Here is a 27,028-nt window from a genome sequence, read left to right on the forward strand (position 1 = left end):
TTTAGGCCCAGATTAAGTAGTATGACACAGCTGGTAAATGATGTCACGAGAGTGTAAACACAGGTTTCCAGATTCTGCGTTCAGGACTTTTATGTTTTTCTACTTATAGGATCAGAGGCACTGATCATGTACACTGAGCGATGGCAGTTAATGGGATTGTGAATGGAAAGCAGAAACAGCCTCATGAACAGATACAGGTGCAAAGCCCCCCCCCCCCCCTTTTTTTTTTTTTTTGTATCAGGGATCTAGGGGTACTCTAGCACTGAGCCACATCCCTAGACTTTTTTATGTTTTATTTTGAGATAGGGTCTCACTAAGTTGTTTATGGCCTTGGTAAATTGCTGAGGCTGGCTTTGAATTTGTAATCCTCCTGCCTCACTGTCCTGAGCTGCTGGGATTACAGGCATGTGCCGCCATGCCAGTCCAAAGCCCTAATTTTTGACAATGTTTTAAAATACTATTTAAAATTTTAACTTGGTGTTCTATGGAACTGTTAATAGGATTACATAAAGTTCCATGTGTAGTTTGGGAAATGCTAGATCAAATAAATTGAAGCAGGGTTCTTATGTGAAGTAAGGGGCAGTAAGTTGCTCTCAGTAGGGCAAGTAGTTGGCCTGTCAGAGACTTAGCCTGACCATGTAGTCCTCTTTTTGCGAGCAGGACTCAAAGACTTTATTCTCTAAAAGTACTGTAAATAATTAGAGATTAGAGCAAGAGATATATTGGATCCTAAGAAAATGGCCCAGTTTCTTAAAACAAGAAAAGCTTTTCTGGAACAAAGTCTGGGATATATCACTATAGCTGCAGTTTTCAAAGGGAGATCTGAGGACCACCTGCATTGAGTCTGCTGGAGTACTTGTTTAAAATGTCAATTACTACCCAGGTGTGGCGGCACACACCTGTAATCCCAGCTGAGGCAGGAGGATCCAAAGTTTGAGGCTAGCCTGGGCAACTTGGCAAGACTCTGTTCCAAAATTAAAAACAAACAAAAACATTAAATAAGAGCTAAGGGTGTATCTTGGTGATAGACCACCCCAAAGTTCAATTAAAGTAGTGCAAATAAAAGAAAAAATAAGAAAGTGAATTATTAGGAGCTGGGGTGTTGCTCAGTAGTGTAGTGTGTGTTTAGCATGTGTAAGGTCCTGAGTTCAGCCCTAGCACTGTTTTTTTTTTTTTAAAAAAAAAAAGGTTGATGATTGACTCCACTCCCAGGGGAGGTGAGTGTGAGTGTGGCAAACTGTATGGTTCAAAAACATTTGTTATCCCGCCTTGGGAGAGAATTATATGACTTTATCTGTCTACTGACTTGGCCACTACCCATCTGTCTGTAAATATTTCAGTGATAATTCACTTTTTAAAACAACATAACAACAAAGTCTGGGATATATTACTATAGCTGCTGGGATTACAGGCATGTGCCGCTATGCCTATCCAAAGCCACAACACCACTATCATACCTGAACAACTTTGACAATATTGTTTGTTTTTTCTTTTTCTTTTTTCTCCTAAAGGTTTGTTTGAATTAGAGATCCTCCTGCAGGACTGACATTCTCTTGTAAACTTTAGGAATCTGCCGAGCATGATGTTGTGCTCTGGGAATTCAACATACTTGGGAGATTGAGGCCAGCCTGAGCAACTTACTGAGACCCTGTCGCAAAATTAAAAATGAGTGCTGGGGATGTACTCAGGGATAGAGCACTCCTGGGTTCATTCGGTACCCCCCACACACACACACACATACACACAAAGAAAAAATTAAAAATCAGCAGAAAAGATGGCTACCACATCTCTGTAGACAGGCTGGGCAGTAACTCCCCCTTACTTAAAGAACTTAAAGTAATTAACAAGGAACCTAAAGGCATGGGGCCATGTAAACTAAGTTACAGAAAGGAAACCCAAGGGATAAGGGTGCAAATGGAGTCAGGCATGGAGCTAAAAATGTGCATGCCCTGACAGTCACACTTACTTCACGAAGGCCACACATATAACTTTAAAGTTTCCAGTAGTCCAGATACAAGGAGAAGCCTGGTTGGATACACCCCTCACAATGTCCATAAATTGAAGTAAATCCAGAAATAGGTTGGGACAATTATCCCTGGTTCTATAAGAAGATAAAAATGTCTTACAAGGATCTTATCAAAATGGTATGGTGAACCATTCTGGCAATCACATCCTGGTAATAAACTATGATAGAGTTCTGGGGTGTGCCCAGACTCAAACTCCATGAGTGCAACTGTTTGAAGCTATAAATGAGATGAATGTGTTCAGAAGTATTTTGTGAGCATAGTATTATGGTTTGGATCTAGAATGTCCCCCAAATCTTGTGTGTTTAGAGGTGGTGCTTTTGGTAAGTGATTAAATCATGGGGACTCTGACCTCATTGGTGGATTAATCCATTGATTGCTGAATGAACTACTGGAAGGAGGAACCTAGTTGGAGAAAGGAGGTCACTGGGGATATGCCCTGGAAAGGTTTAGCTTTTCTCAGTCTCCTTCCCTTCTCTCTGCTTCCTGGTTGCCATAAGCTGAGTGGCCTTTTTCTACCAGGCCCTTCTCCCATGATGTTTCTGCCTTAGAGCCTGCTGACCACAGAATCCTCTGAGCCCATGGGCTTAAATAAATCATTCCTCCTATAAGTTGTTCTTGTCACATATTTTGGTTATAGTGACAAAAGACCAACACATGTGGCCTATGTACCTTGTATCCCAATACATTCAGATAAGCATTGTTAACACTAGGTTTCACCAGTGCCACACACCTAGATAGGTGCCCCAGTTTGCCTGGCAGAATTCCAGTTTTTCTCTTATCCCCATGTCCCATCGGTGTTACACTCCCTTTTATTCTGAGAAGTGTCCCAGTTTTGAGACTATCCAGAAAGCATCTCATAGAGCTAAGGAGTCTTTCCCCAACCCAACCAGCTCTGAGCAATCGCATGCTCCTCTGGCCAATGTGACAGACTCCTCTGATTGCTGTCTTTCCAGTGGATCTCTCCGCCTCTATGCATTCAGGTTCTTGGAGCCAAGTAAATACTTTTACTTATGCTAATACATGTGAATGTGATCACTGGTGTACAAGCCAACAAACCACATGGGGTTAACATGTTAAAACAGTTGCAGAGGACTGCACCTTAGATCCTTATTGGCTGGTATAGTACAATCCCATAAAGTAATTCTGCAGAAGACCTCTCTTCAGCCTGGGGTCAGCTGTAGTTAACAATTCTAGCACATGGATACGTGGGTGTTAGTGGTGGACATATTATTCTTTGCTTTTTTCATTCATCCTTTGGTAATATCACCCTCTAAGGAACCATCTGTTCCCAACTCTCAGTTTGGCTCTATTAAAGCTGACCACAATTGACCCTGGGGGTGGAACATGTACTTGGGCCTGAGCCAATCATATTCCCTGGTCCTAGTGATTGATCAGAAATGGATACATGAATCAGCTAGAGATATTTGTGCCTGGGAATTTTGGAAAGAGGTTTGATGCTAAGAGGATGTGGCAGTTGGAAGTTAGTTTGGCCATCTTGTTGCCAAACACCTGAGTCAGAAGGTGCAGAACATCATCAGAAAGAGTCCTGACTATAACATGTCTTGAGGTAGCTGTGTCTCAAGTCAGATTACTCGTGGACTTTCTGGGTTGGGTTTTTTATCATTTGCATCTGTAAGTCTTTAACTGTTTGGAATAGGGATGAAACCCCTTTTAAATTCTACATCTCCTAAACATAGTCAATATTTTTTTTAAAGAGAGAGAGAGAGAGAGAGAGAGAGAGAGAGAGAGAGAGAGAGAGAAAGAGAGAGAGAGAGAAAGAGAGAGAGAGAGAGAGAGAATTTTTGGTGGACACAACATCTTTCTTTGTATGTGGTACTGAGGATCGAACCCGGGCCGCACGCTTCATGCGCGCTACAGCTTGAGCCACATCCCAGCCCAAGTCAATATTCTTGATCTGGAAATATTTCAAAGCAGAGTGTTAACACAGCCACAAATTATAATGTATCAAACATGATTTTGGGGGACATTATCTTTCTGGGAAAATTTATCATCATTTGGAAGTTGCAAAATGTATCTCTGTATAACAAAATGATGAAATTTCTGTGGAAGTGTTGGCAATGAACTACATAAATTCTTGATGCAATTTAAGAAACAATGGCTTTAATTTTAGAGTAGTTATTTTTAGACCATTCTTCCTAAGAATAGTTGATTAGGAAGACTGAAGAGTCTATTGAAATCATTCCTTGTTTGTGACAATTAAATCACACCATCAACATGTAGGTTATTACTTAGGTGTTTTCTTTAATTGAAGGCTGTGTAAGCAAAACAACCCACTGGGGACAGTTGGACTTGGAGAACTTTCTGAGGCAAATGGACTGATTCTCATGTAGAAGAGCTTAGCTCTAGTGGTTTTAAATTGTCTATGTTGTTAAGAAACACCAGCTTGGGAATTAGAAAGCCTAAGTTCTAGTTTCAGTTTAGCTCTGGTACTGAATTAGCTCATTGATTCTGATCAAATCCTTTTAACCTCCGTGGACCTCAATTTTCTATAAGACAAGGAATTTAGGCTAAAGGTTGACTAAAATCTCTTCCAACTTTAAGACTGCAATCCAATAATTTGGGCATGGCCAATCCATTGTCTCTTTGTAAACAGGAAGATTTCTTCATATTAAGTCATGAGTAATATCAAAATATAGAAATAAAGCTGTCCCCAGTGGCCCAAATCTGTAGTCTCAGCTTCTTTGGGAAGCTAATGCAGGAGGATTGCTTCAGCCCAGGAGAGACTAGCCTGGGCAACATAGGAAGACTCAGTCTTTTTTAAAAAAAAGTAATTTAAAAAGTGGCACTTATTTCACTTTCCCTGTATTCACAAATAATCTTGTCTTTTGCTTTTAGAAGGATCAATGTCATAAAGAACTAAAAACTATAACATACACAGATAAAATCAGATTACACCCCACCCACATTTGCTCTGAGTTGAAGTAATGAGAGGTAACACTCATTGCCTGAAAAGTCTTGCTTTCTGTTAGGTACATTACATGCTGTCATTTAATACTTTTTTTTTCCCCCCAGTAGTAGGGACTGAATCCAGAGCCTCGCATATGCTAGGCCACATCCCCTGTCCTTTGTTATTTTTAAGTAGGGTCTCACTAAATTAGGCAAATTGTCCAGGCTAGCCTCAAACTTGAGATCCTCTTGTTTTAGCCTAAGATTTCAGGCACATGCTACCACTCCTAGCTTGCTTAAAAATCTCATTTTACATCTAAGAGTAAAGTCAGATAGGAACCAGGAAAATTCATCAGCTAGGTGAATGCTTTTGATTTTATTTCTAGTCCCTTCTTCCAAGGCAATTACTCCTCCATCCCTGTTTTCCTACATTACTCTTGTCATCTCTATAACACTTCATATTGTTTTACTTACGGATATTAATAAAACCTACTGTTTCTCCAGCCTTATAAAATTTACAATTCACTCCATCCCTAGCCCTGGGATGCAAACTTCACGAACAGGTAGAAATCCTAACTGGCCACACGTAGACACCTAACGTTTACTGCATCATCAAACCTGCGACGTACAGGATTATCATCTTTCGACTTGGAAATGAGGAGACTGAAACAGAAACAGGGAAGCAGGCACAGCGCGTAAAGTCTTGGTTAATCTGGGACCTCAGCACCACGTCGCGTGCGAGGGCCCTCAAGCCAGCGCCTGTCTCAATGCCCGCGGGCCCATAAGTGTGCAGCTTCCACGGAGCAAACTGGCCATCCAGACCCACGAAGCCAAACACAAACAGAGACACACGTCCACCGCTTCAATAAGGCAGGGCGGGAGGGTCACGTGGGCCCAGGGCGGGGCTGGAGCGAAGCCGAAGGTCACGTGGTACGGAGGGGGCGGTGCCGCAGGGGGCGTGGTCGTCCTACCGTTCCATCCGCCTAGGCAGAGGTTCTTCGCGGGCCACGCCCCCTGGACCCTGCGGGACCCGCGCGCGACGGCGGGGTGGAGTCTTCTTCGTGACCTTTCACCCCAGCATGGCTGCGCCCTTGGGACCCGTGAAATTCTGGCGACCCGGTAAGGCCCTTGGAGGAACGCTGGGCAGGTGCGGCGGCCTGACTTCGGCCTCGGCACCGCGGCCGGCGCCCTGGCGCCTGCGGACCTGCTCGTAGGCCTGACCTGGCCGGGCTGGGCACCTTTGTGCGGGAGGACTCTGCGGCTCTGGCGCCCACAGTGGACCCGTGGGAGTGGGGAGCCTGCCCCCAAGCTGTGTAGAGCTCTCCCTGTGACCTAGTTTGAGTCTCAGCCTCCTCGAGCCTCGTTTTCCTCGCTACTGCCCTGTCCTGCCCATCCCGCGGGATGGGGAGTCTTAAAGCGCCCGCGCGTACCTTCCTACAGCCCTGGGGCTCCTTAGGGGCGGGACCGGCGGTGCTGCTCTAGGGCTTAGGAGCTCGAGCTATGGAGTCAGACTGCCTGGGTTCAATTCTTTGGCTCTGCCTTATATAGCAGGGTAACTTTGAGCAAGAGGCTTAACCCCTCTGAGCTTTGGTCTCCTCACCTGTAAAATGGGCAAAATAATAACATCTATGTTGTAGGGCTGAATAGCGAGCATGGCACATTGTTTGACTTAAAGTACTTGTAAAAAGGGAGAGTGTTATATTCTGTAGACATAACCCTGAATCTTTACCAGAAAGTGAACACCCTCCTCCTTCTTATTGACCACCACTCCCTTCCTCTTCTGTGCACTAACACAAATCACTATCACAAAATGCTTTATTTTGGCACTTACTAATCAGGTGAGTATATTGAATGTTTATGTATACCAGACCATGCTAGATGCATTGTACTTACTTTTCTTCCATCAGTTTCAGGTAAAAAAAAAAAAAAAAAAAATCCAAGCCTGTCTTTGTTTCTTTTGGTACTGGGTAGTGAAAACAGGGTCACTTTACGGCTGAAACTACATCCTAGCCCTTTTTATTTTTGAGACAGCATCTTGCTAAATTGCCCAGGCTGGCCTCTAATTTAGGATCCTCCTGTCTCGGCCTCCCCCATTGATGGGATTATAGGCATGCCAGTTACCAGTTTATTACCCCTACTGGTCTGGATATGCTAAGTATTATGCAGCAAAAATGAAGTTAGACAGAAAAGATAATATATGGAAGGCTTTTCAAGGGTGTTTTATAATGTTTCCCTGAAATTCCGACCATTTTGCTTAGGTTTATTTCCCATATAAGTGATATGGGAAATAAACCTAAGCAAGAGATGGACTTAATTCTTTTGTAAAATCTGTAGTTTGCTTGTTATGACAGTTTTATGATTCAGCATTTCAGGGCATCAGCCATGTATTCATCCTGAGTTTTATTTGCAGCCAAAACTAAGATCCCATTAAGTAATGAATTACTTTTTATTTTGTTTATTCAAGACTTTAGTAATAGATCAAAATGTAAGTATAATAAAGACCTGAGTGAGTTGTTGAAAATTAAGCCAGGGTACTGTTTTGGTTAAAGAACATGGAATTACTCTAAGAGTTCTCTTCTATTTAGTTCTTTGAGAGTGCATTTATTGAACCTGTAATCCCATGTATAAATGATCAGGGCTGTGCTCTTAAGGTGCACTTCTCTCTCAATTGAATGTGAAGTTAGAAGCCTGTTAAGAGATTTTAAATAAGGCAGAATAGGGTGGTGTTAAAGAAAATGGGCTCAAGAGTCAAGACTGTAGTGGCCATCTCGACCGACTACTTAACTAACTTGGTGGCTTGACAAAGTTAAGTGAGTGCTCCATCTGGTTTTCTCATCTATAATTTGGCATAATGGAATTGTGAGGATTAAATGAGAATAATATATGAAAAGTTGAAAGGCTGTTAGCACTAAATATGTAGCTATTTATAATTAAATGGAAGTATAGAAGAGGGAGGGAAAGATTGAATGCGTGGATAAGAAATACTTCATAAAGATGGTAGTATTTTTGTAGTGAAATTGAGGGATGAATAAGGTTTCATTTCATGGAGAAATAGAACTAGAGGCAAAGGGTGCAGTGTGAAAAAGGCACAGTGGAATTTCTGTCATAAAAATGCCCCCCAAACCAAAATAACCGAGTGGTGTGATGGTGTTATGTGGCATTATGCTTTTGGGGATGTGGCAGAAGATAAAGCTTCAAAGGTAGGGAGGGGTCTCATTGTCAAAGATCTCTCTGACAAGGTAAAAGAATATGGACTTAACTTTTTAAGTAGGGGAATTGTACAGTCTGGTTTACTTCAGAAAAGTAATGCTGGTGGTGTTGTAGCAAATGGATTGAGGAGCAAACTAGAGGCAGGGACACTTTTGTATTTTTTATTTTTTGGCAATACTGGAGATTGAATCTAGGGCTTTGCTTTTTGCACACTTGGCAAGTGCTGTACCACTGAGCTACATCCCCAGTCTTAAGGACATAATCTTAAGAGAAGTGCTACTAGCATCCAGGAGAATGTTGTAGACCTCAGTCTTGGCCTGGGAGTTCAGTTGAGGGATTTACTGGACAGACATTTTGGAGGCAGTTAGGGGAGAAGGTGCAGTCATTAACAACTCAGATTTCTAGGCTGGTAAGTGGTTCTCAAATTCTGCATAGAGTGGAATTTCTTGGGAAGCTTTAAAAAATCCTAGTGTCCTTTTGTACCCCATATCTCAGAAGTCCAGAGAACTAGGAACCAGGCAGCAGTATTTTTCAGCCCTTAGGGGAATCCAGCATGCATCTAAACTTGGGAACACTAGGTAAACTGTCATTAACTGAGATGGGAGTGGCTTTAATACACATTACTGGGCCCTTACTTTGACTTCACTTACCGTATTGTATTAAGCAATCATAGTATTTTTGTAATGGAGTTAATACTCTTATTTTACAGATGATTAGACACAAGGGCAAGATATGAAATGGGTTGTGGAAATTGCAGGGAGGTGACTGAAGCTGGAAAAATGGCTAGATATTGGAATGAATTGTGAATATATCCTGTAGGCCAGGAGTCACAGGCTCAGCTACATGTCCTTCAGACTATTGGAATGAGTGAAGCTACTTAGTGGAATAATGAATGATGGGGACTGTAGCAAACTAGAGTGAACACACACTGCATAGATACAGACAGTGTAGATATACATTGGAGCTTGCATATGCTGAAGCAAGGAACTGTACTATGCTCCACCTAATTGTTACCAGTTGGGCTCAGAGTTGCCAGATATCCAGATTCTAATGGGAATTCTAATTGAAAAATGTTGCCTCATCATTTAAATGGACCAGATTAAAACATTTTAACAAGAGCATGTCGGGGGACCTTAAACTACCAGTTTGTGTTCTCTACCTTAGTAGTGTGACCTACCTAAAATTTTTATAGAAAAAAAAAAAAATCACTGAATTTTTTAGCACACATGGATCAGAAGGGCCTGCCTGTCCATTTCCATATGCTCACTCAACAGACATTAATGGTTGCTATTCAGGGGCTTTATAAAAACTTCATAACAACAGCTTTGAAGCTTTTTGACCTGACTCACAGTGAGAAATGTATTGTATTGTGATATAGCACACACACATAGCTGAAAATATTGTACAAAAATAATACTGCTTTTTGAAATGTGCTCTGATAATTCCTGTTTGTTTTCTTTCTTTCTTTTGTTCTGGGGATCAAACCAGGCCGTGCTTACTAAACATGAGGTCTACTGAGCTTCACATTCTGCCCTTATTTCTATTTCATTATTTTAAAAAGGCTGATATGACCCCTGTATCGATTTCATAACCCACTAATCAAATTTTGAAAAGTTGGGTTAAGTAAAGGGAATGCTGGACTGGGCTTTTTTTTTTTTTTTAATAGATGGAGAATGAAGGTGTTCATGGTTTGTGAAAATTGCAAAGTTGTTATTCCCTTAAACAAGAGTACATACCCAGTGAAAAAGTAACTTTAAGCAGCCAGAGTGGGTGTGGCATGTGTACAGAGGGAAGGGAGTCCTGATGTGCTGGTTTGAATGAACAAAGTCTTTTGTAAGGAAATAAGCTGTTTCTCGATTGACAGCCACTATTCTTGAAAAGAGCTCATAACAGAATATCCTGAGATGGACTGGACTGTGAGTCAGAGACAAGGGAGGGATGGCATAGTGAAGAAGACCCCTGCTGTATTAAGCCCTGGTGTGGGGAGGAAGTAAGGCCTAAGCAGGAGCAGGGTTAAAATATTCCAGACATGGGTGGGATGGTTTAAAATGTTTTGAAAAAGTTTTTTTTTTTTTTTTTTCTTTTTTGATACTGGGGATTGAACTCAGGGGCTCTTAACCATTGAATCTTAACCCCAGCCCTTTTTGTATTTTATTTTGAGACAGGGTCTTGCTAAATTGCTTAGGGCCTCGCTAAGTGTCTGAGACTGGCTTTGAACCTGTGATTCTCCTGCCTTAGCCTCCCAAGCTGCTGAGATTACAGGTGTGCACCACCAGACCCCGCCAAGGATAGGTATTTTTTGGGATAGTTTTATTGGGTAAAGATTCCAAGGAGTTATTAAGATGTAGCAATAATGAGAGAGAAAAAGACAGGAAACCTGCTTCTCTGAGCACAGGCTTTGTTCCAGGTTCTGTTCTATCTTTTATCTTGTTGGAAAGAAGGTCAACATTTTGGCAAAAGCAATAGAGCAATGCCCCACTTATCTGATTTTTGGCAATCTTGAACCTCTGGAACATAAAAACCGTGTTCCTGGAAGTCCAATGGAAAGGGAATGGAGATCTCCAGCAGTGACTCTAAAGCTTTAGACCTATGGACCCCTGTGTTTTCTATTCTGATAAATTATATTTGGTGTATTTTTTCAGGATAGGGAATTCATAGCTTTTATTAAATTGTTAAAGTGATCCAGGATCCCCCAAAATGTAAAATTAAATCACTGGTTTCAACAGTCTTATCACAAAGCCCCTGTACTTTCTCACAGCATTACAGATTTTGAGTTCAGAAGACCTGGGAGATAGTAGTTTTTGGTAATTATCCCTTGAGTGCCCCAGTGGGAGACCACACAGCATGGGTCTGAACTTCTAGGGAGGGCTTTTATTGAATCATAAGGCAACATGCTGCATTGCCGAACAGCTCTACTTTTAGAATTATCTTCCTTATGTTGAGTGGAATTCTGAACCCTGTGCCATTTACTGACTATTCCTAGTTTGTCCTAAGGTCCCCAAACAAATCAGCATGAAAGGTTATAGAAGATGATCATAAAATTTGAACCCATGTTTCTCCTGAGGCTTTTAACTTTTCAGGGTAATGGTCTATGGTACCTTCAATAGGTTTTTAGAGTGGGATTTGGTTCCCTGTTCTTCAAACTGAGCACCAATTTGTCATTGTTCTTAGCAAGGAGCTGTGGCTATCTGTTTAATCTGCTCTGCACAGTGTTTCTGGGAATAGCACTTTCCCACGTAGCCATGTAGTGCATCCTGCTCCTTTGGCCTTGAGTGAGTGGATGGGGTGGGTGTTGGATGTAAGCTGGGAAGAGAGTGCCCGATGGTCCAGTATATAGTGCCTCCTTCACCCCATGCAGAGCACACGCCTGAGACTCTCAGGCCCTCTTATGGTGGCTTTCTTTCTTTCCATGGCACCTGTTACTACTTCATGCACCAAGTTATTATGTTCTACTGGAAAGAAGCAAAAGAGAAGTAAGTTCCACACAGTGGGGCCTGCGCCTGCCTGAACTGCTGACTGTTGTGCTTCTTACACTCAGAACGGTGCCCAGCACAGAGCAGGCCTCCCTCCACCCTCACCAGGTGTGTGAGAATGATTGGCAGAGAAGCTGAGAGCGGAGCTCAGGCACTGTCAGCAGTCTTTCCAGCTCCTGTAGAGAAGCCACCCCCAGGGGCTGAAAGGAACTTGTCTAGAGGTTAGAGATAAGAGAAGGAGAAAACCTTGGCAGCTTTCAAGTCCCTGGTTCCTATCGTCCTGTCCGTCTCACAGTAACGGGCTTTGTCTGTGGCCTCGTCGTTGGCTTTCATTCACTTCTGTTCAGTGTTTGATAGTACACAGTTGTATGTGGCCATGGCAGCTCAGTGAGATTGTTATCTCTTATTCTTGACACCGCAGTGAAGCTTTTAAGGAAGATTTTTGTGTTCTGATAGGTACTTTCCTAGCTTTTTTTTTTTTTTTTAAACTTTCTGAACTTGGGCTGGGGTTGTGGCTCAGCAGTAGAGCGCTCGCCTAGCACATGCTGGGCCCTGGTTTTGATCCTTAGCACCACATAACAATAAATAAAATAAAGGTATTGTGTCCAATTACAATAAAAATAAATATTTTATTAAAAAAACTTTCTGAAACTTAGTGTTTAATATTAGTTTAAGATAAAAAACATTGCATCTTGTCTAGATGGTCCTCTTCTATTCATATGTTATTTCTCCAAATGGATGTATTGGTCTTTGAAACTTTGAAAATTACATCCTTTTTTGTTCACTGTATCAGAGAATCTGATAAAACATTTCTGCTACAGGTACAGAGGGGCCAGGTGTCAGCATCTCTGAAGAGAGACAAAGTGTCACCGAAAATTCTGGGACAACCATTGTTTACAATCCTTACGCCGCCCTTTCCATAGAGCAGCAGAGGCAGAAGCTGCCCGTGTTCAAGGTATGGCAAGTCTGGGCTGCTTCGTGGGTGTGCTGAAGCTTTGTAGTTGGCACCAAAAGACACTGTGCCCTAACTCTTAATGTTCTTTGAACACAGTGAGCTAGAGGAGCCCAAATCCTAAAGGAACACTTTTAAAAACTTGTGTGAATTAACTGGTTAACAGTAATTAACTGTTCTTAAGATGGAAAGAATTGGAAAGTTGTTTCTTTTCCCTTTCATTGCTTTCAATCATGGATGATTTCAAACATACAAAAAAATAAACAGAATAACTCAGCAAATGTCTATATACTCAGCTTTAACACATCACGAATTGCTTTCCTTTTAAAGACATATTCCTTTAAATAAGATTAATTGGGGGCTAGGGTTGTAACTCAGTTGGTAAAGTACTCGCCTCACATGCACAAGGCCCTGGGTTCAATCCCCAGCACAACAACAACAACAGAATGGTTAATTGGGAGTTCAAGGTTGTTTCAGTTTACGAGGTTGGTCAGGACCCTAGCTTCAGCCAGGACAGTGACAGATTTCAGCTTGGTCACTGTGTGTGCATGTCCCAGCACTTGACTGAGTGCAAATAAAATCCACGCATGCTCAGCTCACAGGAGACCAAAGTGTAAACAAGTATGAGTTCAGAATATGTTCTAATGGTGAGCTGTAGTTCTCTAGTACACAGTTGATGGATACTCTTACTCCCTGTTGGCAAGTCCACATGGGAAGCCCAGTTGTAATCAGAAAGTAGACTGAGTTAAAGGTGGGTTTGATACAATTGAAGAATATTTATTTCCTACAGTCTCTGATGAATGGTGAAGGATTGTCTCCTTGTAGGATGCTTCTGGAATGGCCCCTGAGCTGGCATGGCCAGCAGCACCCATGTCTCTCTCCTGAATAGAGCTGGATGAAAGATGCCAAGTTCTTACACTTAGGGAGTCCCTTTGTCTAGACTGTGTTGGTAATTCCTCTTCTGTTAATATTCTTTCTCCAAATGGATATGGAACCACAGCCTTCTAAATTTAGCAAAGTTGCCTGGATTGGAGTTTTCTGTGACCCCAAACATTTTAGTGACTTATGAACTGACAGTCTCTAGGTTTCTTCTCAGGTGACTAACTTGATCTATTACATGTGAACATTAATAATTTTGACCCTCAGGTGATGAGGTAGGTTCACTGTTGCTTCCTCACTGTGGAGGGTCACTTGTTTTTAGCCACAATGAAGTCTGTAGGCTCTTGAGTAGACTTCAGGGTTCCAACCCAGATTCACCATTTGTGTGCTGTGTGATGTTGTTTCACCTTGTTGAGCTTTTATTTTCTTACCTATGATGTGGGACTAATGGCAGCACCTATCTCATAGGGCTGTTTCGGGGACCATGAGATAACCCATGCAGAGTGTCTGGTAAGATGCTACCTGATAAGTAATAAATACTCCAGTACAAGGAAATTACTGTTTACTAGGTACTCAAATTTTGGCTTTTTCTTGGCTGTTCTTCATTCTGTGTTACATGAGATAAAATAAATGTAAAAATGTTAAAACAATGAAAACAGTTTAGCTGTACTGATAGAATTAAAATGAACTTTCAATCCTCCTGCCTTAGCTTCCCAAGTTGCTGTGGTTACAGGGATGTGCCATCACAGCTGGCTTGCCTTAGCTCTCTTCTGTTGGCTGGTGTTCTCTTGGGGTCCGGGACACTGCTATGCAAAGTTGTTCTTGTTCTTTTATTCCTGTCAGCACTTCCTTTTTTTTTTTTTTGGTACCGGGGATTGAACCCAGGGACACTTAACCACATCCCCAGCCCATTTTATATTTTATTCAGAGACAGGTCAGCCCTAAGTTTCTGAGGTTGGCTTTGAACTCAAAATCCTCCTCCCTCAGCCTCTGGAGCCGCTGGAATTATAGGTGTTCACCACTACACTCAGCCCAGCTCTCCCATTCTGAAGTTCAGTCCTGTCCTCCTTACCAGCGCTCCTTGGTTTCACTGAGCCTGGTGGTGTTACTGATGTTCTATCAGTGTCTAGACCAGAAACCTTTTTGTTATCTCTCAAATGTGAGCGTTCTTTGTCTGCAGTGCTGCTGTGATCCCTTAAGCCTGTAGAATATGAAGCTGGAATTATAGCCTTTGGTTTCTTCACATCCAAATCAGCCTTGTTGCCAATTTTCTCAAAATTCTTGAGTCCACACTGCCTCTTAGGTAGTCCAGACCCTTTAGCTCTACCTTAAGGCCTCAGAGTGAAGCCCTGAGTACACCTCTCCCAGCTCATTTCCAAATCAAACCTGAGCTCTTCATAGCCCCTCTAATAGAGTTTGCCTAGTTTGTTTCCATCTTTTCCTGGCTTTTGTTGTTTGTTTTTTTGTAGAATGCCTTGTCTGTTGCTCTTTCTGTATTCAAATTGTCTTTCAAATTTCCTTTACTCTTCATCCATCCATCTGTCCATAGGTTCATGTCAATTTGCCATTTACAAAATAACTGTAAAGAACTCAAAGCTTTCCTCTTCCCCACCCAGCGTGAAAGGAAGCACAAAGTCCAGGCATTCTAGAAGAAAACATATAGTGAAAGTCATTAGACCACCTGCAGCTGACTCTCCTTTGGGTGTGTGCATAAATACAGATTCCTAGGGCCCACCCAGCCTTAGTGACACCCTGGTGATAGGACTAGGAATCTTCATGTTAAAAAAATGTCCTTGAAGATTTTCACATGAAGACATTAGGACTACATATCTAAATCCCAGATAATGCCAAATTCAAAAGCCCAAAATAGCCACCTCCTTATTTGCTAGTTAGAGACTGGCAGCATCCCAGCTCTTCTTGTCCTTTCCAAACACCTTGTTGGTGTGGCAACAGATGAGCTGAGCAACGATCAGAGAAAGAACATGAGGCAGATTTTCCTTCATTCCAAACCAGGTATTTCTGGGATCCCTTCATTAGCCTCTAGACCATCATTGTGTCTGTATCAGCTGTGTGCAGAAATACCTTCTGAGGCCAAATAGAAGATGTCAGAATGACTTGTGGCCTTTTTTTTCCCCCCTGTGGTGCTGGGGATTGAACCCAGGGCCTTATGCATGGGATACAAGCACTTTACCAACTGAGCTATATCCCCAACCCGACTTGTGGCTTTTTCAATGGTAAAACGAGTGTTTCTGCTCACACTGACTAGATAAAAGAAATCTATATGTTGAAAAAATAAATGTAACTTTTGGATGCTTTATTGTGAACTTGGACTTAGAGATAGACTTGAAAACATTTTACGTATTTATTTTTTTCTGGAACTTTTTCTTTCTTTTCTTTTTCTTTTTTTTTTTTTTTTTGGTAGTATAAGCCATACACGTTCTACACAAGCACTCTCCCACTGAGCCGTGTCCCTAGTCCTTTTTCTGGGACTTTTTACATATTAATAAATGAAAAAACTTTCTTTTTTGCTACCATAAGTAATGCACTTTATTTTTTAATTTTTTTGAAATCATAGATAAGAAATTGATCCCCACCCTCCTATATTTGTAAAACTTTTCAGTTGAGTAGCACATGTGTGTTGTATCGAATTCTGAGATCTCCTTCACATCCTGTTCCTTATCTACCCTTTTTTCTCTCCTTAGAGACAGAACAGTTTAGTTTCTTGTTTTATTTTTTTTCCAGAGAAAACCTGTGTATAAATAAGTATATTTGAATTTATCCTTTATTTATTTTTAAAAAAATTTTTTTTGTAGTTATAGATGAACAGAATGCCTTTATTTTATTTTATTTTTAATTTTTATATAGTGCTGAGGATTGAACCTAGTGCCTCGTGCGTGCTAGGCAAGCACTCTGTCACTGAGCTACAGCCCCAGCTTCTATCTGTTATTTAAAAATACAAATACTAATATATTATTTACATTGTTCTATACTTTGCTTTCTTTCCTTAATGTATTCTGCAGATTGTTCTGTATTTGTATAAATAGAAATTTATTCTTTTTAACAACTGAATTATTCCATCATTACAGTGTTTCATAACTGATCAAATACCTGTTGATGAACATTAAACTGTTTGGATTTTTGGCTGTTATAAACAATTCTGCAGTGAGTTAATTTGTACATGTATCTTTGTATACATACATTAGTATGTTCATAGGGAAAATCTTGAGTCAAAGAGTTGGTACATTTTCTATTTTGATAAGTATTACACTTGGAGCTGTGTCAGCTCATATTGACACTAATGGTACCTGAGAATTGGAAATACATTTTGATAGTTATTTTTAAAATTTACTTTCTTTTAGCAAGAGCTTATTTTACAATGTTTAAATATTTTTGTTTAGGTCTTTTGAGATAACATATGGCTACTTACAATATATAGTTTTTCTTTTCCAGCTTAGGAATCATATTTTATACTTGATAGAAAACTACCAGACAGTGGTGATTGTTGGAGAAACAGGATGTGGGAAAAGCACACAGATTCCTCAGGTGAGTACATACTTGGTACATCTTTCCACAGATTTGCCTGGAAGCGACTTAAGAACTGTCTTTACTGTCATTTGCGTTTTTAAGGTCTCTTGGGAAGTGCTTACCTCTCAATTAAGAAATACTCACTTCAAATAATTTTTATTAAACTTTTAGAGCTTATCGTTTCTTTGGTTAGTACCAAAGTTATTAGTTGTCTTTAATTTGTTATAATTCTAAAATAATAATGGAATAACCCTTCTCTGAAAAGATAAATGGGATTTGTTTAAGCTGGTGTCAGCAAACCATAGCCCAGTGCTTGTTTTTGTAAATAAAGCTTCCTTGACAAGCAGCCACACTTGATGAGGTATTCCCAGGGCTTCTCTCATGTTCTAGTACAGAGTTGAGCAGTTGCTACAGAGACCCTAAGACTGTCAAAGCCTAAAAATGTGTTATGTGGCCCTCGACAGAAAATGCTTGCTGATCCCGCAATGTGGCGGTCTATCGTAGGTTGTTCTGTGGTTGATTTTTCCTTCCTACTGTTGATTTTCAGTCAGGTTGTTTCCAGTTTTTAGTTGTAATGACCGGTGTTCTGAGGAGCACTCTGTTGCTTATTTTTGTTAGACATGTGCATGTTTCTGTTGGTTTATACAGAGTAGCCATAATGGATCATATGTTCAACTTTAGTAAATAATGTCTACCAGTGTTTCAAAGTGATGTCCTTGTAGGTTTTATGAAAATAACCAGCAGAGCTATAGGAACATTTCTAAAATTTAGACTTAACATGACTGAGAGGCCAGAGGAGGCAAGCCACAAAGGGCTATTGCACTGGGAAAGAGTGGTAATGGGATCCTCTGGGGATAGGAATGGGAGCAGTCTTAGAGTTGGGGGCTCTGGTCATTAAAACTGGTAGATATGTGTGATGACAAAGGGGAGGAATAGAATTGGAGGCTGACTAGCCAAGCCTTTCTGCTTGGAGAACAGTGGTAGTGTTAAATGAGATCGAAAAGCAAAAAGGAAATTGGTTTGGGGAAAACTGATGGTTGATTAAACAGACCCAGGTTTTCTTAATGTCATTGATGATCTTTGATGACATTATTAGCAGGAAAGTTAGATTGGGAGTCTGAAGCCTGGCAGAGGTCAGACACAAAGGATGTGGACCTGCAGACCATCCACGTATTGATAAAACTTCCTGATACATGCAGGAACGAAAGAGAACAGAAAGAGTTGAGGAAAGAATCAAAGACAAAGCCTCGGGAGCACTAACATTTAGGGTCAGGAGCAGAAAGGAGACAAGTGGCCTGAAGGAGGTGGCCAAGGAATCGGTAGAACCTCTGTGGTCAGAGAAAGCAGAGAAGAGGAGGGAGTTTCAGGAGGTGAGTGGCCAGGGAACAGGAGCCCTGATTCAGTCCTGGGTTCTTTATATTGGGGGATCCAGTCCTGGGGAGTGGGGTGGGAAGAAGAGGAGGAGAAGGATAGTTCACAGGGAAGGTAAGGAAGCAGCAGCAGCAGCAGCAGCTATGGTAGGGTTTTACAGGTGGGAGAGTTTTCGGGGAAACCCATGGACATCCCTTTGCATTTTTGAATGTGCTGATGGTGTGTTACTGATCACTTGGTTCAGACTTGTGGACTTGTTTGTATCTGAATGGTTCTTAATCTTTGTCTGCTCTCCTACCTACCTCATTCCGGTTAATGGGTTTGGGATGGGGTCCAGACATAGGCTTTTTATTTATATATATATATAGTTGTTTTTTTTTTTTTTTTTTAGTTGTAGGTGGACACAATGGCTTTATTTTTATTCACTTATTTTTATGTGGTCCTGAGGATCGAACCCAGTGCTAGGCGAACACTCTGTCACTGAGCCACAACCCCAGCCCCAGACACATGCTTTTTAAAAAGTTCCCTAGGAAATCTAATGTGCAGCTGGGGAAAGGTAGGCAGAGGAGAATGACTTAGTGGAGAAAGGACAGTTTGAGAAGCAGACAGCAGAGGGGATGGTAGCCTGGAGGCAGAGGGGTGTGCATTAAGAGCCCAGCAAGTTACTTGTAAGGGCCAGGTCAAATTTCTGAGAGGTCTTTAAAATTTTTTTTTTTTTTTTTTTGTAATTGTAGATGGACAGCATGCCTTTATTTTATTTTTTTATTTTTATGTGGTGCTGAGGATTGAATCCAGTGCCTCATGCATGCTAGGCAAGCACTCTACCACTGAGCTACAGCACCCCCTGCCCCTGCCAGAGGTCTTTAGTTAGTAATAATAATAAGTAATTATAGTAATAGTGCTACATTACAAATGTGTGTGAGCAGTTTACAAATATTTGTCTATTTAATCCTTGATGATGTGGCAACTATTATTATCACCCTTTTATAGAAGAGAACATTGTAGAGAGGTTGGGGAATATAGAATAGAGATAAAAGGCCACATGAGATCTAGTAATTTTAGTGTGTTTTGGAATTAGTCTGTATTATTATTTTGTCAGCATAAACTATGTTATGGTAACAAAGAACCTGAAAATCTCAGCAGCTTAAAACACAAAGGTGTACTTCTTGCTCATATTATGTGGTCATCTTGGCTTTGAGCTGTTGCATGTCATCCCGGGGACCCAGACTGATGGCACAGCTCTTAGGTAGAACTTATTGGTCTTGTGGTACGAGGCACAGTCGTGAAATGGCTTCTAAAACCTCTGCCAGAAGTGGCCCTCCTGCTCACATTTCATGGGTCAAAGCAAGTTGCACAGCCAGGCCTGATAGCAGCAGGGTAGCTATGCGCATAACCCTCCAAGGAATGGGTAGCAGAGATTGGGATCAATACAGTACACACAGTGTTCTGTCTTTCCCCCCAGCAAGGCTTAGCTGCTAGGGATCAGAGAGGGCCTGCTGAGGGGCTGAGTCCAGGGAAAGAGGGCTGAGGATTCAGACTGGGCAATGTGACAGCAAACTCACAAGGCTTATTTTTTATATTTTCATTCTTTTTTGAATATTTAATAGATTTATATGGTTTAAAAATCCAAAAAAGCCTGAAAGAATTCCCTACTGCCCTATTTTCTGATACTCATTTCTTTTGTGCAGATGCAACCAATTTTATCAGTTTCTTGTGTTGGGATTTTATATGCATCTATAGAGAAATGAATATGAATATTCATTCATATATAAATATATATATATATTCTTTTAAAAAATATGAATAGTAGCATGTGTACATGTTTTGATGCACCTTGTCTTTTTTCAGTTAATGTATAATTTTTCAGTTCCATAGATTCTATTATGTGTACATAATTTATTTTACCAACCCTCAGTTGATAGACATTTAGATTGTTTCTAGTTTTGTATTATCACAATAATGCAGTGGATCAATTTAGCACATATATCATTTTGCACATTTGGGGTGTATGTGTGTGTGTGTGTGTGTGTGTGTGTATGTATATACACACACACACACACACACATACACACACATATATATGATAAATATAGTTGATACAGAGTTACTGGCCCCAGTGCATGTGCATTAGAATTTAATCATTTTCAGGAATTTTATTTTATTGTAAATACTTTTTTTGGATAGGAAATACATGGTAAAAATTTGAAAAGTATAAAGTAATAAATGGTGAAAAGTGAGTCTCCTAAGCTGTGTTGGTGATAGATTATATTGTTGGTTCAATGTCTGCCACTTCTGTGGATGGCTCTTTCCTTTTCTCCTAGCCACTTAGTTTCCCTTCTCTGAGGCAGTCACTGTCTTCAGCTTATCATGAACTAAGTTTGAGTTATGGCCTAGGAAAAATGAAAAGGCCAAGGAACCAGAGGTAAAGTGAGCATTTTTTTGTAAATAAACTGTTTTGCCAGATTTATGCAGTATCTTTCCTTGGGAAAGTGCAACATACTTAAGCACCAAACACCAGTTTTAAAGCCCCACAAACTATATTTGGAAGCTAGATGGTATATTTTGCTAGAATCTGTCAAAAACAATGGACTATGAAAACAGGCTTTTCTTAGCCCATTTTTGTTAATACTTTTTTTTCTTTTGTTCCACATTTTTTTTTATTGGTGCATTGTACTTGTACATAATGGTGGGATTTGTTATTACATATTCATACATGTACACGATGTAATAATATAATTTGGCCAATATCAGTCGGCTGTGTGTGTGTGTGTTTTTTTTTTTTTTCTAATTTGTTCTTGATGGAGTTCTTCCTAATTCCATTCTTAACTAGAAGACTAGATTTGGTGATCCTTAAACAGTGTGTAGGAGCAAGATGGAATTCAGCCTTTGGTTTAGAAATCTCCCTCCATGACACCCACTGCCTCTTGATATCAGTATTGTATTTTGCAGTCTTCAGCCTCTTCCTCTCAGCTGTCTTTTTTTAATTAAAAATTTTTTTTTAGTTGTAGATGGATATAATAACTTTATTTTATTTTTTAATTTTTATGTGGTACTGAGGTTCGAGCCTAGTGCCTCCCACGTGCTAGCCAAGCACTACCATTGAGCTACATCCCCAGCCTTCAGCAGACCCAAGCATGCAGTAGAAGTCTGGATCACATGGTGTATTGAAGTGGCAGCTTTATGAACAGAGTATTTTTTATGAAAATTTTGTTTCTTTTACTTAACCCCAGTAAGAGATTAGCTGCATGCTTGTTTGAATTGATGTGGTAGAATGTGTCCTATTTATGTGTGAGGGCTTTGGTCTGCTGAATTTCAGATTCGCTTCATGCATGTTTGAATTTGGGTGGTAGAATTGTATACTGGTTATGCGTCAGGGCTTTGGTCTGCTGAACTTGAATGTCAGCTCTTGAATTTTTATTTACTTCCTTGGACAAGTTATGTGACCTCTTTGTTCTCTCTCCTGTATGTTGTTGATGATAGTGTCTTTTTTAAGGATTTGTTGTGAGGATTACACAGCAAGCTCCTGATACTTAGTAGGCTGTTCAGTGAATCTTAGCTATTATTATTATAGTTCTGATCTTATATTTGTGTTGATTGGGGTGATTGGTAGTATTTTATATATGTAATTAATATAAGAGAGAAAAACATTATTGGTTTTATGGCAGAACTCCCTCCCCCTACATTGTGTACAACATTTTATTCCTTACAGCCATATTTTAAACTTTATTGTAACTAACTATATACTAAGAGAAAAGTTACAAAAATAATATAGAATTCCCAGTGCCTTTCACCTCACTACTTGTACAGTAATCAAAAGCAGAACATAAACCTTGGCACAATACTAGTACTAGACTACAGAACTTACCTGAATCTCATTGGTTTTCCCCAGTAGTGTTCTTTTGCAGTTCTGGGACCTCCCTTGCATTTGGTTGTTACTTTTCCCTTGTCTCCTCCAGTGTGTGATAGTTCTTCAGTTCCCTCATTGTCTTTTAAAGATACTAGGAATTTATTTTTTAGAATGTCTCTTAGATTGGGTGTCTGTCCTGTTTTATCATGATGATTGGAAGAAACTTAGGCATTTTTGGCATGAATATCCCAGAAATGGTACTGTGTCCTTCTAGTGTATCATCAGGTTTTCAAGGTGTTGATGAATCTCGTCACTGGTGATGTTAACCATGATCCTTTGTAAAGCTTCCGTCTTTTCCTTTTTAGTTGATAAATATCTTGGGGGAGATGGAAATATTCTGCTTCTCTTCAGACTTTAGCCTTCAGATTTTAGTGCCCCTCAGTGGATCTTTTTCTTCTTTTCTCTTTCCCTCTCCTTTTATTAAATGGGATCTTCTCTAAGAAAGAACTGTCTCTTTCCATTCACTTGATATATATATTAATATGGATTCATGGATGTTTATTTTTTATCAGTTAAAATCCAATATGGTGATTATTTATTTTGTATTTTGAGGGTCAAATTGTTCAATGTTTGATCATTAGGAACTCCTTCAGTTTGGCTCCTGTTTTTCTTCTAAAAAAGGCTGCATCTTTTTTTCTTTTTGTTACTAGTACCCAGGGGCACTGTACCACTGAGCTAGCCAGTTTTTTTAAAAAAAATATTTTTGGTTGTAGATGGACATAATACTTTTATTTTATTTATTTATTTTTATGTGGTGCTGAGGATTGAACCCAGAGCCTCCTACATGCTAGGTAAGTGCTCTACCACTGAGCTACAACTCCACCTCCTCCCCAGCCATTTTTATTTTTTATTTTGACACTGGGTCTTGCTAAGGATTTGTTGTGAGGATTACACAGCAAGCTCCTGATACTTAGTAGGCTGTTCAGTGAATCTTAGCTATTATTATTATAGTTCTGATCTTGTATTTGTGTTACTGAGGCTGGACTTTAATTTTCAATCCTCCTGCCTTAGTCTCTCAAGTTTCTGGATTACAGGCATGCACCATCACACCTGGCAAGGCTCCATTCTTTTTTGACCATTACTTTACTTGCTAGTTCCAAAAGATGTGGCTCATATTATATATACTGATTCCTTTTATTGGAGAATGGTGTTTAGAAATCAGGATCTGAATGCTAGGGTGCTCATTATAATATACAAATAAAATAGTTTTGGATTGCTAACTCATACCCCTATTTGGTTATTTATCAACATTTAACTAGATTATACCATTTATGTCTAGTTCTTTTTGTCTTTAACATTTAGGTGTCCAGTGAAGATACCATACTTATTTAAGTTAGTTATTTTTTCTGCACCCCCTTCAGTGTGGTTTTGTTACTCATTTGTAATGCGGAAAGGGTCATTGTTTGTCTCGTATTTCCTTGGGGTTTCCCTGCGCATCCTTGTTGGTTTTGTTTGTTTCTGGGTATTGGAAAACAATATGAAGCGTGACCATGGTTCTATGAGTCAGAGCTACACAAAGTGATCCGTCAGAGCACTGCTGCTGCTTCTTCATCCCTGTTACCATTTCCCCTCTTTCTGCCCCTTTGCCACCCAGCCCTATAGACAGCCATTATCTTTAGTGTCTATATTATCTTTCTGTTATTTCTTTTGAACCAGTGAGCACATAATGCAATAGTAATCATACTGTTTTTTCTATTTTTGAAGGACTATATATTTGTTGTAAAACAGACATTATAAAAATATTAACTGGCAGTCACAGTTATCCATATAGAATTTTAAGTGTTTATAATCCAATAAATTCATAAATAAATCATAAGTACATTTAATCAAATTTTATATATGCTAGTGTAATCTAATGGCATATATTTATGTATAATTGTGAATAACTAGTTTTGTTTTATTTGATTAAAATTTGTTACATTGTTATTTATATTCAGCTGTCTCTGTGCATAGTTTAAAATTTTTTGTTCTACAGGTTTAGTACTATTTTGAGTGACTCAGGGATAGTTGTTTTTTTTTTTGCCCCTTGAGGCAGCTGTAATATGTGGAAATTTTGCAGGACTGGGGCATCTGAATACTGAATTGGTTCTTTGGTTTATCAGCTTTGATGTGAACTTAAGCTATTACTTAATATTATCAAGATCCATCATTTGTAAAATAATCCCCAAAGTTTTGCTGGTTATTCCTGTGCAGTGATTTTAATACAATGCAGGGTCATCATCTTGGGGAGGTCCTGTCTGGAAAAGTGGTGTCAGATGTGTAGTGAGATGTTATTCTGCTTGCAGTACCTGGCGGAAGCTGGCTGGACAGCCGAAGGAAGAGTGGTTGGCATTACCCAGCCTCGGAGAGTGGCTGCCGTTACCGTGAGTTTCTTCCTGTCTGTGCCTTCTATTTCCCTATTATTATTATTTTATTTTACTTATTTCCTAAAAACTACAAATGAATACAAGTTGCTCCTTAAGAATTTAGGACTTAAAAAGGACCATAACTTGGATATTTTTGTAAAATTGGTAACTATACATTATGAGTAATTTAAGTAATAAAGTACTGAAAAAGTAAAAAGAAAAGTAATTTTTTTAGAGAATTTTTTAATATTTATTTTTCAGTTTTCGGTGGACACAATATCTTTATTTTATTTTTATGTGGTGCTGAGGATCGAACCCAGTGTCTCATGCATGCCAGGCGAGCGCGTTACCACTTGAGCCACCTCCCCAGCTCAGAAAAATAATTTTTTATAAAAAAATTTTTTAAAAATTTTGGTACTGGTAGTTAGGCATGGTGGCGCATGCCTGTAATCCCAGTGGCTCAGGAGACCGAGACACAGGAGAATCACAAGTTCAAAGCCACCTTCAGCAACAGTGAGGTGAGGCGCTAAGCAACTCAGTGAGGCCCTGTCTCTAAGTAAAATACAAAATAGGGATTGGGATGTGGCTCAGTGGTCAAGTACCCCTGAGTTCAATTCCCGGTACCAAAAAAAAAAAGTGTGGCTAGTACAATATAGGAATTAAAAAACCAAATTTTGTTACTGGGGATTGGACGCAGGGGTGCTTTACCACTGAAGTATATCCCCAACCCTTTTTACTTATTTATTTATTTATTTATTTTTGCTTAGGGCCTTGCTAGATTGTGGAGTTTGGCCTTGAACTTGGGATCCTCCTGCCTTAGCCTCCTGAGTCTTAGGATTACAGTTTTGTGCTGTTGTGCCCAGCCAAATATATTTTTTTTGAATGGCTACTATTTTATTTTAATGGGGGTTCATTGAGATATAATTTATATACCGCAGAAGTGTTCCCTCCTCAGTTGAGCATGGTGGCAGATGCCTGTAATCTCAGTGACATGGGAGGCCGAGGAAGGAGGATCACTTAAGTGTGAAGTCCGCCTGGGTAATTTAATAGTGAGACCCTTTCTCAAAATAAAATAAAAAGGGCCAGGGTGTGGCTTAGTGTCAGAAGGCCTTCTGAGTTTAGTCTCCAGTTATACACACACACAACACACAAATCTCTTGTCATATATACAGTTTGATAAGTTGTGACAAATTCATAGTCCTATAACCCTGCAGTAGTTGTGACTGAGAACATTTCTAATGTCCCCAAATAATGCCCTTTGAACTACCATAGTTTTAAGAACCCTTCAGAGGAACCATAAGACCTCTAAATATCATGAGTGTGTATTTATGATATTTAATAAGGATATTTATATAAATGATATAACACAGTATTGCATCTTAGACAATTGAATGCATTTCTCCAAAATAAAATTTACTTTCTTTCAGTCATGCCATCATTTCCAACCAAATAATTTTAAAAAACCAAACCAAACCAAATCAACAAACCAAAATCTCAGCACCTAGAAAAAGTATTGTGAACGTTTGTCAACTTCATTCTAAGATTTTGTTCAAGATAAAGATGAGTGGTTGTCTGTTTGGACAGAAATAATTTTTATAAAAATGGGATTATGAACATAAGACTTCTTATGTTGAATTTAACAAAAAAGGAAACTAAAGTGAAATAGGAGCAGTTCCTGAACTGTAGGTAAATGTTTATTCAGCATAAGAAAGTTTATTAAGACTTCAATAGTTTAAAAAAGAATGATTAAGAACTTCATATTACTTATTTTTCAAGCTACACATTTTAGTTTTTCTTTTATGAAAGAAGAGGAAATTAACACACATTCATCATCTGCCTCTCTTCCCCCATTTGTAGATACAGCACTGTCATTTTCATTTCTTGATTTATAACTTATATTTTCTTAGTCATAATTCTTGCAGGTGTTTAATTGTAGTTTGAATGGATTGAATGCTCATTGATAATTATTTTCCATGGTTATGCCAACCCCAAATTGCTCATTTTTGCTGTATTTCTTGATTGGCTGAATTTTATCATTCAGTAATTATTTTTATATGCTTGATCTTGATGTAAAAAAAAATGTGTATTTTTCCCCCCTGTGCTGGGATGCTAGACAGCCATGGGGCTCGCACACGCTAGGCAGGCTCTCTACCACCGAGCTACGGCCTCAGTCCCAGTAGAAAATTCTTGATTTGCACTCTCCCTGGTAACTATGCAAACTTTGCTCCACTGACTATCAGTGCTGAGGAACTCTGAAGAGAAATCTGAGATCTAGAGGGCTTTTTCAACCTACCTTCTTGGCTTGTCTTACCAAATGCTTGCAAGATTCCTTTTCCATGAGGATATGCCTTGATGTTGATCATGTGGTCTCATTGCTTTTTTTAAATTTTTCCTTCCCAGTACTGGGGATTGAACCTAGGGGTGCTCTACCA

At 39.7% G+C, this 27,028-nt stretch overlaps 1 protein-coding gene across 2 annotated transcripts in view; it reads left to right on the forward strand.

Moving 5' to 3' along the window:
* Positions 1-6,006: 6,006 nt before the first annotated feature.
* Positions 6,007-27,028, forward strand: part of Dhx35 (DEAH-box helicase 35) — a 72,222-nt gene continuing 51,200 nt past the window's right edge. For both annotated transcript variants that reach the window (XM_027945320.3, XM_071608921.1), the window contains exons 1-4: positions 6,007-6,053; positions 12,439-12,572; positions 16,899-16,991; positions 24,537-24,614. In XM_027945320.3, coding sequence (XP_027801121.2) covers positions 6,014-6,053; positions 12,439-12,572; positions 16,899-16,991; positions 24,537-24,614 — 345 coding nt within the window. In that variant the 5' untranslated portion in view covers positions 6,007-6,013. The remainder of the gene's footprint in view (positions 6,054-12,438; positions 12,573-16,898; positions 16,992-24,536; positions 24,615-27,028) is intronic.

This window comes from Marmota flaviventris, chromosome 2, assembly GCF_047511675.1.
Source record: "Marmota flaviventris isolate mMarFla1 chromosome 2, mMarFla1.hap1, whole genome shotgun sequence".
NCBI classification, from domain to species: domain Eukaryota; kingdom Metazoa; phylum Chordata; class Mammalia; order Rodentia; family Sciuridae; genus Marmota; species Marmota flaviventris.